The sequence below is a fragment of the Camellia sinensis genome, chromosome 9, assembly GCF_055761805.1.
Source record: "Camellia sinensis isolate YWXY chromosome 9, ASM5576180v1, whole genome shotgun sequence".
NCBI classification, from domain to species: domain Eukaryota; kingdom Viridiplantae; phylum Streptophyta; class Magnoliopsida; order Ericales; family Theaceae; genus Camellia; species Camellia sinensis.
In genome coordinates, this window is record NC_138969.1 from 47,365,864 (window position 1) to 47,381,252 (window position 15,389).

The 15,389-nt window shown below is 34.7% G+C and overlaps 2 protein-coding genes across 9 annotated transcripts in view; both read right to left on the reverse strand.

Moving 5' to 3' along the window:
• Positions 1-3,051: 3,051 nt before the first annotated feature.
• LOC114277429 (uncharacterized) lies at positions 3,052-6,426 on the reverse strand. Of its 5 annotated transcripts, none has more exons than XM_028219343.2 (4): positions 6,371-6,426; positions 5,816-5,928; positions 3,644-3,843; positions 3,052-3,552 (listed from the first exon to the last, which is right to left on the reverse strand). In XM_028219343.2, exons 2-4 carry the CDS (start codon positions 5,903-5,905, stop codon positions 3,291-3,293), a joined length of 552 nt encoding a protein of 183 aa, XP_028075144.2. In that variant the 5' UTR covers positions 5,906-5,928; positions 6,371-6,426; the 3' UTR covers positions 3,052-3,290. The 5 variants fall into 5 exon arrangements, with proteins under 5 accessions (XP_028075144.2, XP_028075131.2, XP_028075141.2 ...); XM_028219330.2 differs by having other exon boundaries at positions 5,816-5,931; positions 6,207-6,426; XM_028219340.2 differs by having other exon boundaries at positions 5,816-5,931; positions 6,371-6,425.
• Positions 6,427-13,050: 6,624 nt separating this feature from the next.
• Positions 13,051-15,389, reverse strand: part of LOC114277456 (protein MOR1) — a 31,583-nt gene continuing 29,244 nt past the window's right edge. For all 4 annotated transcript variants that reach the window (XM_082886764.1, XM_082886763.1, XM_082886765.1 and 1 more), the window contains exons 49-54: positions 15,007-15,163; positions 14,780-14,896; positions 14,569-14,664; positions 14,379-14,450; positions 13,768-14,050; positions 13,051-13,678 (exon numbers count right to left, since the gene is read on the reverse strand). In XM_082886764.1, coding sequence (XP_082742890.1) covers positions 13,401-13,678; positions 13,768-14,050; positions 14,379-14,450; positions 14,569-14,664; positions 14,780-14,896; positions 15,007-15,163 — 1,003 coding nt within the window. In that variant the 3' untranslated portion in view covers positions 13,051-13,400. The remainder of the gene's footprint in view (positions 13,679-13,767; positions 14,051-14,378; positions 14,451-14,568; positions 14,665-14,779; positions 14,897-15,006; positions 15,164-15,389) is intronic.

Genomic DNA, 15,389 nt, shown 5'->3' on the forward strand with positions numbered 1-15,389 from the left:
GTCAACTTGCCAAACAACCTGCCTTGTCATTTAATAAAAGTGCCTCTGTTTCTCTTGCACCATTTGATCTCATTCATTCTGATATTTGGGGACCCTCTCCTACTCCTACTATGGGAGGTGCACGCTATTTTGTTGTTTTTATAGATGATTTTTCCCGTTTTACATGGTTGTTTCTTATGAAAAATCGCTCTGAGCTCAAACAACTTTATTACAATTTTGCTGCAATGGTTAAAACACAATTTTCTAAAAATATTAAGCTTTTTCGCTCCGACAATGCCATGGAATATAAAGATTTTGACTTTGTTTCCTTTCTTCAGCGTCATGGTACTCAACCTCATCGTTCCTGTCCCGGTACGTCTCAACAAAATGGCCGTGCTGAACGGAAACATCGACATATCCTTGACACTACTCGAGCTCTCCTTCTGTCTTCCTCTTGTCCGGAACATTTTTGGGGTGAGGCAGCTCTCACTGCTGCTTACACTATAAATTGTATCCCTACACCTGTCATTCATAATCACACTCCTTATGAGCGTCTGCATGGCACCCGTCCCCCTTACACCAACCTTAGGGTTTTTGGATCTGCCTATTTTGTTCTTCTCCAACCTCATGAACGTACCAAACTTGAACCACGTTATCGTCTTTGTTGCTTCTTAGGGTATGGTATTGAACACAAGGGGTATCGTTGTTGGGATCCTCTCTCCCAGCGACTTCGTATCTCTCATCATGTAGTCTTTTGGGAACACAAAATGTTTTCCTCTCTCTCTCTCTTCCGTTTGTCCGTTCACTCATCCTCTCTATTTTTTACTGACCCTTTCACGGATCTGTTCTCTGATGAGCTAACTCCACCAGCCTCTCTCGAGCCTGCCTTGCCTACCTCTAATGAACCTACCCCACCGCCCTTGCCAGCCTCCCTCGAGATCTCCGATGAGCTTACTCCACCGCCCCTACCCGCCTCTCTCGAGCCTACCTTGCCTACTGGTCTGTCCCATGCACTTGCTCCTTCTGATGGTCCTGATCTTGCTCCCTCGGGATCCTCCCCTCCTGGTGAGTCTCTCCCTCTGGCTCCTCCTGCTCTACTCGACCACACCGGGTAACCCAACCTTCTACTCGTCTTCGTGACTTTATTGTTGGTTCTACTGCTTTTTCTACTTATGAACCGACCTCCTATCGTGAGGCTCGCTCTAATCCTCTTTGGCAGCAAGCTATAACTGATGAATTACAGGCTTTAGACAAAACTCACACTTGGGACATTGTTGATCTTCCTTCTGGCAAGACTGCCATTGGTTGCAAATGGGTCTACAAAATCAAAACTTGTTCTGATGGATCTATTGAGCGCTACAAAGCCCGCCTTGTTGCCAAAGGCTTCAACCAAGAATATGGTATTGACTATGAGGAGACCTTTGCTCCTGTTGCTCGTCTCACCTCTGTTCGCAGCCTGATTGCAGTTGCTACCACTCGACACTGGGATCTTTATCAAATGGACGTGAAAAATGCTTTCCTTAATGGTGTTCTTCTTGAGGAGGTCTACATGCAACCTCCCCCTGGGTCTACTTATCCCCCTCATAAAGTCTGCAAACTTCAGCGTGCCTTATATGGTCTCAAACAAGCTCCGCGCGCTTGGTTTGCCAAGTTCAGCTCTACTATTCATGACTGTGGTTTCACCTCCAGTTCTTATGATACTGCTCTTTTTATCCGGAACACTGCTCAAGGGACCACCTTGCTTCTTCTTTATGTGGATGATATGATTATCACCGGTGACGATCTTGATGGTATTCTATGCCTTAAACAGTTTCTTAGTTATCATTTCGAGATGAAAGATCTTGGTCCTCTCAGCTATTTCTTGGGTCTTGAAATCTTCCATGATTCCACGGGGTCTTTTCTCTCTCAGGCTAAGTATACCTCTGATCTTCTCACCCGCGCTGGTCTTACGGATTGCAAGACTGCCTCCACTCCCCTAGAGCCTCAAAGTCGTCTTACACCTCTTGATGGCACTCTTCTCTCTGATGCTACCCTATATCGTCAGCTGGTTGGCAGCCTTGTCTATCTCACTGTTACTCGTCCTGATATTGCCTATGCCGTTCATATTGTCAGCCAGTTTATGTCAGCTCCTCGTACCTCTCACTATGCTGCATTAGTCCGTATCCTTCGTTATCTCAAAGGTACCTTGTTTCATGGACTTCATTATTCCGCCCGCTCCTCTCTCCAGCTTCGAGCTTTTTCCGATGCTGATTGGGCTGGGGATCCTACTGACCGGCGCTCTACTACCGGGTTCTGCTTTTTCTTGGGTGATTCTCTTATTTCTTGGCGCAGCAAGAAACAAACTCTTACTGCTCGCTCCAGTACCGAAGCTGAATATCGTGCTCTTGCTGATACTACTCAGGAGCTTCACTGGCTTCGTTGGCTTCTTGCTGACATGGGTGTTTCTCCTTCTGGCGCTACTGCCCTCTTTTGTGACAATCACAGTGCTCTTCAAATAGCTCACAATGATGTTTTTCATGATCGCACCAAGCACATTGAGATTGACTGTCATTTTATTCGTCAACACGTCACTCGTGGTACTGTCCATCTCCATCCAATCTCCTCTACTGATCAACCTGCTGATCACTTCACCAGAGCTCATTCTCCTGGCCGCTTCATTGAACTTGTCTCCAAACTCCAGTTGGTTGATGTTTGCCCTCCTTGAGTTTGCGGGGGGCTGTTAAACATATTAATATATTATTAAATAGAATAGTATAGTAATATCATTATTAAATAGTATAGTCTGTATCTAATAGATATAATATGTATATAATAAGTATATAACTTTCGGCTGCTTTCGGCCGATCCCTTCTTTCGGCTCCTTTTCTTTATTTTAATGAAACACATCATTATGATGTTTGTAATCCAGCTCCTATATTATGGAGCATCGAATTGGTTTCTCATTACAGAATGAATAACAGATAATTCTCTGTCAATATCACTCTCTCAACTCTCTTTCAATTTATTTCACAATTTGAAGCAAATTCATGAAATGGTGTCGACGAATTCAAACAAAATAATTGAAATACCATCTTGTCCGCGAGAAAATAGCAATATAATCATTCATAAGCAAGCACCATTTAACCGAGTACAAGTTTATGTACAAAAAATTAAAAGTAATTTACAATGTCATCACTCCATCGCATAGTCTGATATTCAAGTTCACCACAATCACCACAAAGATTAATACGTAAAAAATATATATATAATTTATATATTTTAAAATAAAAATAAAAAAGAGATGAAAGAACATGTGCCCTTTCCAAAGGAGTTCACTTGTGGTAGGTCCCCATCCTGATGCCGGTTTCTCTAGCAGGTTGAAAACCTTCATTATTAGCCTCAGAGTAGTAAACGTAAAAAAGCTCAGAGACTATGCCGGTGAAGACAATGAAGGCGGCCCCAGCCCCAAAAACTCCCTTTCTCAAGGTTGCGCAAGAGGGAGGATGATTCGACAGCACAGACCTGTACCTAGTGTGGTAGGCATTTCTCACTGAACCCGCCAACAAGCAAACCTCAGCAATAAAAAATGTCACCCTGAAAAATATCAAATTAGTAGTTTTTTTAAATATTGGGGAAAGACACATGAAATTGTAAATATAAATTAAAAAAAAAAAAAAAAACATACCAGCAAGTGATGAATAACGTGATGGCCCATACCCTGGAACGGCCAGGTCTCAAAGCCATCCCACAGCACAAGCATCGAGTTACCAGCATTATAACGACCTGACTAGCCATAAGTAATAGCAACGACCCCACACCCAAGCCGGTTGCATAATCTGAATCATAAACACAATAGCTACCGTTTGCATCTGAATAGTATGAAGCCTGTCAAAGAAGACTGCAAGTCAATAGAGTGGCATCGACTTGTAGTAATTTAATTCTATTAACCAACTAAAAAGAGCCTACCATGTGGCCAAAAAAAATGTAATTAGGAGAGACAATTATGCTGTGTTTGGTTGGGGTTTTTGGGGTGGGATTTGGAAAAGGAATGAGAAATGTAATCCTATTTATGTTTGGTTATAATAAAAAATATATGGGAAAAGAAAGGGGGTGAGAAATAAATAAAGAAATAGGAGACCTTTTAGGACATAAATTCTATTTTATAACCAACACAACCAAACATAGTTGGGATTTGGAATTCTATTAATTTTTTCTCCTTTTCCTTTCATTTCCATTTCCCTTTCCATTTCCCTTCCCAAATCCTCCAACCAAACACAGCGTTAAAGAATCCAACAAATACCATGGTTTTAGATACAAAAATACTAATTGGCTAGATCTAACTCTTCATTGTTGACTGAATTGTCCTCTATTTTTTATGTTTGATGTCTTAGATTGGCTTAAAGCATGTTTTGTACTGTCACTGTTTCTAATTTCTTAAGTTAATAGCCAACTTATAAAGAACTTCCTAATACCATATTTTTCCATTTCTGAAACAATTCAAGAAAGCTTTTCAGAGATACAAATAGTGTTTCCTCCTCATCCCAAAAGAAAAAAAACCTTTCACTCGCCGAATTTCCTAAAAGCTAAAATTATAATTGAATTTTTGAAAGATATAGCCGGAACTGCAAAGTTTTTCTTAAAATTTTCCACTTCAACAAACAGATACCTTCCATCCCATCAAAACAATCCAACCCGACTTTAAATTGGGCACCCTATCCGAATCCGGGTTCATTTTCAATTGAAGCCAATAGATAGATAAATACAAACACATCCTAATAGTAGTTCAAACATGTTTCCAATTATAAGTAGGTGTTGGGATCTGGGATCCCTCTCAGGATGTCCAGAACAAACCGCAGACAAACAAATTTAACGTGATTCAGTCCAATATCTACGTTAACGAGAGAGAATCAATAATCATTATATCAATGGAAAGATTATAGAAAGATTATAATGGAGGAAGAAACTCTCTCACTCAACTCAACACTCAGCTCTCCTCTCACGCCGTGGGAGCTCCCTCTCTGCCACAGAGGGTGTCTGGGATCCAGGGATCCCAATAATAGGTGCAGGGGAGAGAGGCAGAGGTCATTCAGGGGCCATGCTTTGTGTACGAGTATTTTTTATGTATTTATAAGTTTTGAGTGGAATTTTTCATGTGACCCCATTGAGCTGAAATAATTTTTTTTTGTGAATAATTTCATCTATTCAAGATTGGTTTGATGTAATTCTAACTTGTTGGGGGGGATTGAATGACCCCTTCAGACAAAATTCCTAAGAGTGTCGAGAGAAGTCGGTGGGTGTGGAAAGCCAAAATTGTTATTTGTTCATCATAAAAACAATCTTCTGCATAATTACTTGTAGGGAAATTATTCAATATTCTGGAGTAATACGTGTCTGTATTTCCTAATCAAACATCATTCAATATGTACTCTCTAATCACTCAACACAATACTCCACCTATCTATTTTTCCATCAATCATAATACTACGGAATATCGTGTCCAGTGAATAATTACACTTGTTGGGTTGAATTGAAACAGTTGGGTTGGATAACCATATTATGTACACAAAATGAATAGAACCAACCGTGAATCAAGAACCTATAAATAAAACCCACATACACATCACAGCACATATGACATATCACTGGATGGTTGAATAATTCAGCTATGTAAAAGTGATCTTTGGGTCTTGGCTCCATTAGGGTCTAGCCCAGAACTCACCCTTATGCGATTGCGCCATTTTTTTATTTTTTTTTATTTTTTACATATTTGTGCGTGTAAGAAATTTTAAAAAAAAATAAAAGGAAAAAGAGAGAGAAGGAAGGAGAAGGAGGGAGAGAGAGAGAGAGAGAAACTGACTTTAGCCCTCCTATGCTCAGCAGCAACAGCAAGTGCAAAAGCAATGACATCAAAGACACAAACAACCACCAAAAGCAGAGTTGAAGCCATCAGCACCAATCTTTTCACTTGTTCTTCTAACACAGAGGAGAGAGAGAGAGAGAGAGAGAGAGAGAGAGGCAGTGAAATTAAACACTTGGGAATAAAAATGATAACAGATGATAATAGATATAGAGCAAATAAACAAAAAATAATGGGTTTGGTGATGAGTGAAAGAGAACAATTGTTTAATGCAGTTTATGTTTACAACTTATTATTAAATAGAAATAATTTTAAAAAAATTAATTATCTAAAAATTGAAAAAATATATATTTTTACCTTCTATTTTTTTTATTATTAATTTTTAACTTACAGTAAACACTCAACTAGCGGAAGTGAAAAGCTTGGTGGGTTGTACGGAATTTGATTGATTGTGTAGCGTTGTGTGTAGTTGAGGAAGTTAAGTAACAAAAAATTGTAAAAGGAAAGAGCTTATAGTTGAAGGAAGAAGCTTATTGTAAAGGAAGTAGTTCCAACTTCTAAGCTTGTCTCCTCAGAAGTGGTACTGTTGGCGTGATATTCAATGCTCTTTCATTTTCAACAACACAACACATCTCTATATATATTAATGTGGGTATGGTTGGTTTGAGAAGTGGCATCGTATTTTAGACTGGGTTAAAAAGTTTTGTTTAAAAATAATTTTTTAATTTTTTTAATTTTTTATAAAAGAAAGAATGTAATGATTATGAATTAAATGTGATATTTTATTTTATTAAAATAAAAAATTTATTTTATTTTTTTATACTATTTTAACTAAAATATCCCAACCATAACTTCCCAAACCGAGGCGATGTTGTGTATGATATGCTCTTGCTAATAAAATAAAACAATAATGGAATAGAAAGAAGAAGAACCATATGCTCTCCCTCATTTACTCTAAAGTGGTCACGTGTGATGCACTAACACCAAATAGGACAACTAGTTGGGCTATCCTTGTTCCAAAAATAAAAATATTAAAGATAATGAGAAATGTTTGTTAAAAAAAAAATTTGGGTTGTCCAAATCCCAATCACGGTCCTAGTCCTAATCCCAAACAATAATGATACAGACCACTAAAATATCACCACTAACATCACTATTAATGATGTGGTAAGTCAAAAAAAACAAAAAAATAAAAAATTAAGACACAAAACACATGTGGAGCTTATTGCTACATCCCTAGTGCAACCACTAATTAGTGGTCTGCATCATTTTTCAATCCCAAATAGGATGGCAATTTATCTCCTCTCTCACTCCATTTCCTATAAGCTTTTTATATCTCAATAAGATAACACTGTTTTTTATCCCTTTTGTTTCTGAGAAAATTGTTGAAAAATACAACTTAAAGAGTTTATCCCAATATATCTTAATAATTAGATTTAATTTTTATCAAATTTTATTAAAAATAAATCATCATAAAATCGTTATTAAAAATAATTTTTTATGATGATTTTTTATATATGTCACCAAAAATTGACAATTAATGACATTTTTTTGTCACATTTTTTATAAATTGTTACTAAAACTTACAATTAGTGATATTTTTCAATGATAAATTTTTCAAACTGTCAGTGAAAGTTAAAAATTAGTAACTTTTTTTGTGACGATTTTTTTAAACTGTCGTTAAAATTTATAATTAGTGACATTTTTTGTGATAAAATTTTCAAACTGTCGCTGAAAATTAACAATTAGTGACGCTTTTTAATAATATTTGATGAAAAATATCATTAATTATCATAAGATTTATTAGACAATAAGTCCACCTATTATAGGACCTACACGTAAGTCCCCCTATTTTTTGTTGGTGAGAGGTCTACCTTTATGAAATAGTTTGGTGAGAAGTCCTTTTATTTATTCTGAAGGCCATTTTGTTTCCAATTTTACCCATTAATTTAAATGTTGACTTTTCTTATCCTTTTCATTTGTTGACTATCTGTTCAAATTATTTTCTATCTGTTCAAATTTTTTGACTATCTGTTCATTTTTTCCCTTATCTGTTCAAATATCTGTCAAAATTTTATTATCTGTTTAATTTTTTTTTTTTTTTTATCTATTGAAATATCAAGCCAAACCAAATTCTATAGAGCCAAATCAACTCCTTTCTGTTGCAATAACAAGCCCCTATCTGTTTCAAATTTTGAACAAATCTATCCTATTATTTGTTTAAATCTTATTATCTGTTCAAAATATATTTTTCCTGTCTGTTCAAAATTTTGAATAGATTTGTCCTATCTAGCAAATTTTTTTAAATCTGTTTCATCATCATCATCAACCTCATCAACAACAACAACATACACACAAAAATCATCAAAAATAAAGTGTGGGCCTCTTGGGCCCTAGGTAGCTCCAAACCCTCTTGTCTTCAACCACGGCAGCATTAGGCGACACCGAGAAGCAGAAGTCGAGTCTAGGAGTTTGAAGAGAGAGAGAGAGAAAGAGAATTAAGGGATTTTAACCGTGTATATGATATATATTGTGGGGATATATTTTCTGAGTACCAACACGTGGCAAGGTGGCGCCGATATGTCAGCCGAGGTGCCACGTGTCCTGGTCATTATGCCGAGGTTATCTCAGAGTTGCCGAGGTTATCTCCGAAAATATCGGAATCCGAGATAAACGGATAAGGGACAAGAATCCTAGAATGAAAAGGAAACTTAGTCAAGATAAGGATAAAGCTCTTAGGGAGTTTATCTTTATCTGTTGAGGAGTCCAAAGTAAGTACTGAGCAGGAATCTATAGAAGTCAGGCTTCTACTAGGATTAGGATTGAGGTAACCATAAAAAAGAGGCACTCACGTGGGTCTAAGGTAGGCAATTTATGCTTTGAGCAGTAAGTTTAGCACTTGATTATCTTTGAGAGATATACTAACTTGATCGTCGGAGTGCCCCCGGGTGGAAGAACCACCGCCGAAAACTCTTCTTTCTGTTACAGGTTAGCTGAAGCCATCTATTATGCCGGTGCTCTCTAGCTGATTACTAAACGGACAGTGTGATCAGAAAATCACTCTCACACACACATATATGTAGAGGTACTTTAGATATTTTGCACCACCATGTCTTTATGTACAAAGTGTTTTAAAGTGTGAACATGTAAATTAAAAAGATTAGACTTTGAATTTATGGATTGAGTGACTTTTGTGTTTTCTATTCTTAACTCAATTATGTTAATTAAATATATTATATATTTTAATATATGGTAGACTATTGATATATGTGTGTCATAGAAAAAGCTAAGCCCACGGTTGCTCAAGTCGAGCTTAGCTTGGTCTGGTTTATGGTTGAAGTTTAGTGAGTGTTCGAGAAATAGTTATTTTGGTTAGCTGTTTTTATTTTTTAGAGAAGACATGTAAAAAAAATAAAAAAATAAAATGATGTGAGTGTTTTGTCTTTTTAATTATTTTAATCAAAAAATTAACTCCCCAAACAGGGAGTATTCCAGGTCAACACAAAATCACTTAGGGGCTCTAGAAAATGATAGAAGTCAAGGGTTAATTGCTCAGCTCACCTGGAACAAATTAACGAACGCCGTTATAATCGTACCACTATCAGGACACTTGAGAGAAATAGAAAAAATTGAATGGAACTAAAGATCTAAAATATTATTTCTTTTGTTAATTTTAATAATTAAAAAATATAGTTTTCTATCTATTTTATTTAATCGAAATAGATAAATAATTTAGATTAAAAACGAATCATAAGTTTAGAATTTAAATTGATAAAATTAAAATTATGAATTTATTTTCTTACAAGAATTAAACCTTAAGGCGGTGTTTGGAATGTGGATTTGGAAAAATGTGCGTGAAATATATTTTTTTAAGATTTTACTTATTTTTTTCTTTTTCTTTTCAAATTTCTAGCCAAATTCATACTCCAAACACAGTCTAAGTTTTCTTCTCTCTCTTTTTTTTTGTAATTTTTACATGCAGGTGGGAGTTAGGGAAAAAAAATTACAAACGCATGGAGGTGCAAGTATATCTGTGGTGAGGTGAGCTACAAATAAAAGGTTGTCGGGATGCAAATGTTTGCACCCCTTCATATGTTGATAATTTTTTTTCTCAACCATCACTTGTATATAATTTTCTAAAAAAAACAAAAATACCGAGAGTGCGAGTAATTCTCCCCTTTCTTTCTTTTTTTTCTTTTGTTTTTTTTCATGTGTTGGGTTGTCTGTCAATCACATGTCATGTGTGAGGAATTGGGATCCTCCCCTTGAGCCCCCTCCTTAATTCCCTCCTTGCAGGGGCCTTCGGGTCCACTTTGAGGCCCAGTTTTGATAATCCGAACCGTTAATATTTTTAGATTTATTCAGTATATCATACCTGTAAAAAATCAAATTGATCGAATATCATAAAGTATGTGTTCGGAAAATTGTTTATTAAAAAATAGTTTGTAGTCCCAATTTTCTGAACGCATACTTTCTGATATCCGATCAACTTGATTTTTTACAGGTATAATATACTGAATAAATCTAAAAATATGAACGGTTCGGATTATCAAAACTGGGCCTCAAAGTGGACCCGAAGGCCCCTGCAAGGAGGGAATTAAGGAGGGAGCTCAAGGAGGGGATCTGGACTCATGTGTGAGAGTCTTTTTTATCGTTTCTTTTTGGGTTGGATTCGATCTTCTTACCTTCCACGATGCTGCGCGTAAATATGATTCGATCTTCTAATCGCAACGATCGTATAATCTACGGCGCAAGGGTGTCTATGTCTTGAGTAATATTATTCCCATTTCACATAGATAATTTTTTAAGTCTTAAAAAATATTTAGGAGAAATTATAAAAATAAAATAAAATAAACTAGGACTTAACCCTTTTAACAAAATAAATCATAAATTTTTAATTTTATCGCTTTAAATTCTAAAATTTTAATTTATTTTCAATATAAATCATTTACTTATTTTCATGAAATAAAATTATGAAAAAATTAATATTTTAGTTATTAAATTCAATAAAAAAAATTATATTTTAGACATTTTATGTATATGTACTTTGAGTTTAATGATTAAAATAATATTTTTCCATCGATTTTACTTAATGAAAATAAACAAATATTTAAATTGAAAATAAATTAAAACATAATGATTTAAATTGATAAAATTAAAAATCTAAGATTCATTTTATTACAAGACTCAAATCCTGAGATTTTTTTTTTATAATTGTTTCAAATATTTTTTTTTTCAAAAAAATAACCATTAATCTTTTTTTTTTTTAAGTTCAAACCCATAACTTTCTTATTTTAGGGCCAAAGACCTAATCAACTGCACTTTTAAATTAGGAATGAAAACGGATGAGATAGGGTGGAGTTTGTGGTGGTGTCCAATTCTTCATCTTGTTCAATTCGAGGACATGGTAGGATAATTTGTAACTCTTTAGAGCAACATTACAATCTATTTTGGCTATTTAAAGTACTGAAAAACTTGACCATTTTTTTTGCAACCCTTTTTTTTTTTTTTTTTAGCTGCGCAAGAACATTACAATAATTTGTATCCTTTATTTTTTTCAAGCCAAAAAAAGTACACAAAAATACATCTTTTATTTTACCTAAAATAAGAACAGAACCTTTGGTGTGGAGTGTTGGCCTAAAATTTTCCAATGGTTCAGACTGTCCCATGATTTATCACAATACAATCTATGTTTGTATTCAAAATAACACAATTATTCGTGAATGACATGAATGTGTTTATAAGTGACGAGCACGTAGGTTAGAGGTTATATAGTTACATTAAGTTTAATGATTAAAATATTATGTTTTATTAATTTTACTTAACAAAATAGATGGATAATTTACATTGAAAACAAATCAATATATTAATATTTAAATTGATAAAATTGAAATTTTAAAATTTTTTTGGTTACAATGATCAACTCTTGCTTTTTTATTGTTTTATTTTTTGTTATTTTTCCTAATATTAATATTGTAAAACATATATTAAAACTTCATTTTCAAAAGCGTGCATTAGCCTCTGTCAAACTTAATCAAAACTAAGAGTACATAATGGAAAATTAAATTTTTTTTAATATCATTATTTTCAAAAAGTAACTCTTTTGTTTAGCTTATTTCAATTATTTTTATATCATAAACTATTATAAATAATAAATAAATAAACGAAATGCCATATAAATTCTCAAAAAACATAAAAATAAACAGCATAAACAGTCTTAATAATTTGCACCAAACCAGCCCAAGCCACACAACCTACAATTTGATATAGGAAACTAATATTCAATTATCATTACGCATGATTTCTGCAACTTTATTTAGATGGAAGAGATAATAATAAATAAAAAAAGCTAAAATATTTTACTTGGTTACTTAAAGAAGAGCAATTATTGAGGTACATGTATTTGACTCAAACATCTGGTCATAAAAAATAAATTAAATTAAATTAAATTTTAAAGTAGTTATACATTTATACAACACTCATTTTTTACAACCAAAAAAAATAAAAAAATAAAAAGAACGTACAACTATTTAAAATATATTATCAAAATCCAACAACATTTAAATTCCTTTTTGTTTGGACGACAACTATTTTCAATGGAAAACATTTTCAAATAATATTTTTCTATATTTAGTGATAGTAGTGATGGGACGAAGATGTAGGAAGTAGTGTCAATGGAAAACATTTTCAACTATATTTGGTGATCGCAGTGATGGTACAAAGATGTAGGTAGTAGTGTCATGGTGGTAATAGTTATGGGACAAAGATGGGAGGAAGTAATGTCGTGGTGGTGACAACAATGGTTATAGCGGTGGCGACAACAATGGCTATGGTGATCGCAACGTGGTGGCGGAGGTGAGATTGAAAGCGGCAATGTGATGACATAGTAAAATTTTAACTCAACAAATTTTTTACCTTCTAAAAGAAAAAAAAAAAATTGCTTAGATAAACTTATTCTCTGTTAATCATGAAAATTTTTCATTAACTTTCATTTTTTATTATACTAAACGCAAAAATAAATAAATAAATAAATAAAATAAAATATTTTTTGAAAAAAAATTCGTCCAAACAAAGAAACAACACGTTAAAAGATAAGAATAACGAGGAACCAAGCTAGAAAAGAAGAGACAATAATCATCAAAAGCAAAACAAGAACAATAACAAAAACTCAGTCAAATCCATGTCTACTTTAAAAGTCCAGGTAGTGAGCACCACATGCAATAAAGCAATAGCAATTTCTAAGACACATTCAAAAACCCTTGAATAAATCAAAAATAGTAAATCACAAAGAATACCTTGCAGTAATATACAAATACAAACACAAATTGTTGAAACAGATGAGAACTACACTATCTGCCCACTACCCCATTATCCAATTTGGCTACACATCTCTGCCTCTGCAAAAAGAAAGACACAAACTTCATGTCTGAATTCAAATTTCGTTGGCACCAAGAAAAAAATTCACTATCTATAATACTGGCAACTGCTCTCTATAATTACACGCGGGTGTGTCACCTCTTCATTTACAAGATTAGCATATCCTGTGGCTTGAATACACATGGGATTGTAGCTGTGGTTTGTGTTCCTAAAGAGGTTCAAGTGATCCGCTTTTAAGCCTTTCCATCCGGGCCTGTAGCCCAGATAATGCCTTCTCATCCATAGGAAGAACTCCGCTCTGTACAGTGTTATCTGCATTAGCACGGTCCTGTGCATGAGAATTAGAGAGTGCGTGTGCTAAATTGCCGTTAATGTGCATTAACGGCCTGTTTCCGGAATCCAGGTTGTTCCCAGTAGCTGCTGCTAACTGGATGCTCTTCATTCTCTCTCTTATTGCATCCAAGGTCCCACTTGTAACCGCAGTCACTACATTCATTTTGGAACTCTTTCCATAAGAAACACAAAACAAACACAGAATAAAGCCAAACACAAAAAACCATCACGATAAAAGTTACCTCCGGGTGGAAAGTTATCGTTCCTTTGTTCACCCAAATACTGTCGCAGCTCTGAGTTATCAGATGTAAGTCCTCTTACCCTCTCATCTTCAACATAAGACGGCGGTAAACTAAAATTTGTGGGCTCAACTTTAGTGTTAAGAGATTTTGCATCACTTAGTGAATTTGTAAGGACGGGTGATAAGGGTGCAAACTTCGGGGAAGAAAGGTTTATGGCAGCTGGGGGAGGGGTTGGCATCGGTAAACTTGAAGGCGTCCTTCCTGCTGCTGCATTCTTCTCCATCTGCAATAAAGAAAAAAATAATATCACATTAACTCCAAATGTCATCATTAGTTAGAACATTCTTTTTTTTCTTTTTTCTTTTTTGTGGATCAACGACAAAGAATTTTAATGATAAATCAAAAAGAGACGAGGATGAGGCATCCTCTACAATTAAGAAAAACAAAGGAAGAAAAATACATAACCCAAACAAAGTTGTTTAACATAACCCAAATAAAGGAAGAAAAATACATAACCCAAACAAAGTTGTTTAACATAACCCAAATAAAGGAAGAAAAACACATGATCCAAACAACAGAACATTCTATTGTGAAAGGTGTTTAACAAAAACCTGGACTAAACCATCTCTAATGTATGTTCGGAATGCCTCGCTAGCATTTTGAAGCTGAGAAAATATATCAACCTATAATAAAGGCAAAAAACATTAGAATCTAATGAATTCATTAAATAAGTAGAAAGCTTTAGACAGGAAAATATATCAATGTCGTTCAAAGAAGCCCTAATTGTAAGAATGCCTCTACCTTGGGATATAATTGAGTGATGCGGTATAATTCATATAAACCAATAGTGCAAGTTTGCTTGTCACCGATTTTCTTGAAAATTGCAGCAAGCTCTTGCTGTAAAACACAAAATCCAAGGCAACTATATCAGGCATACAATACTACAATCAAGACCAGTCAGCTGAAACAAACATCTGAATATTAAATATTGCAGAGGCCACCATCATAATACCTTCAATTGTGCATCTGCAGAGTGAGTGGCAGGTGTTGGGTTGTTGGTTGTTGAATCGCCCCAATGTGTTTGGCCAACAGGTCCGGACGGAGTCAACATTCTTGCCGCAGCCAGAGTCTGGTAGATTACAAGAAAAGGAAAAATATAAAAATATTTATAAAAAATAAAAATAATAAAAAAACCCACAAATAAAAACATATTCAAGTATATGCTAACAACCACGGTACCTGAAGATTAAGATCAATATAGGCAAGAATAATAGGCTGAGGTTCCATGTCTATTGGAACCATGGAAAGATGACCCTTGATTGCAGTCCCACGAAGTTTAACGAGCTCATGTAGAACAGTTTTAACCATACGCAATGGTTTGTCATCGGCTCCAGCTCTTTCAGAAATTCGTAAAATAAAAGGCAACCAAAACGGAAGAAATTCCAATCAGTTCATAATATCGATCCTTACCGACAAGAAATCATGACATATACATTATATTTCAATGATAATACTATAGAAGGAAAATACTCGGGACCCCCATTTTGGGGGACCCCCATGACCACCAAATGATTGTGATTGGTCGTGTGTATTTGTTTTTTGTTTTTTTTCCTTATCTCTGA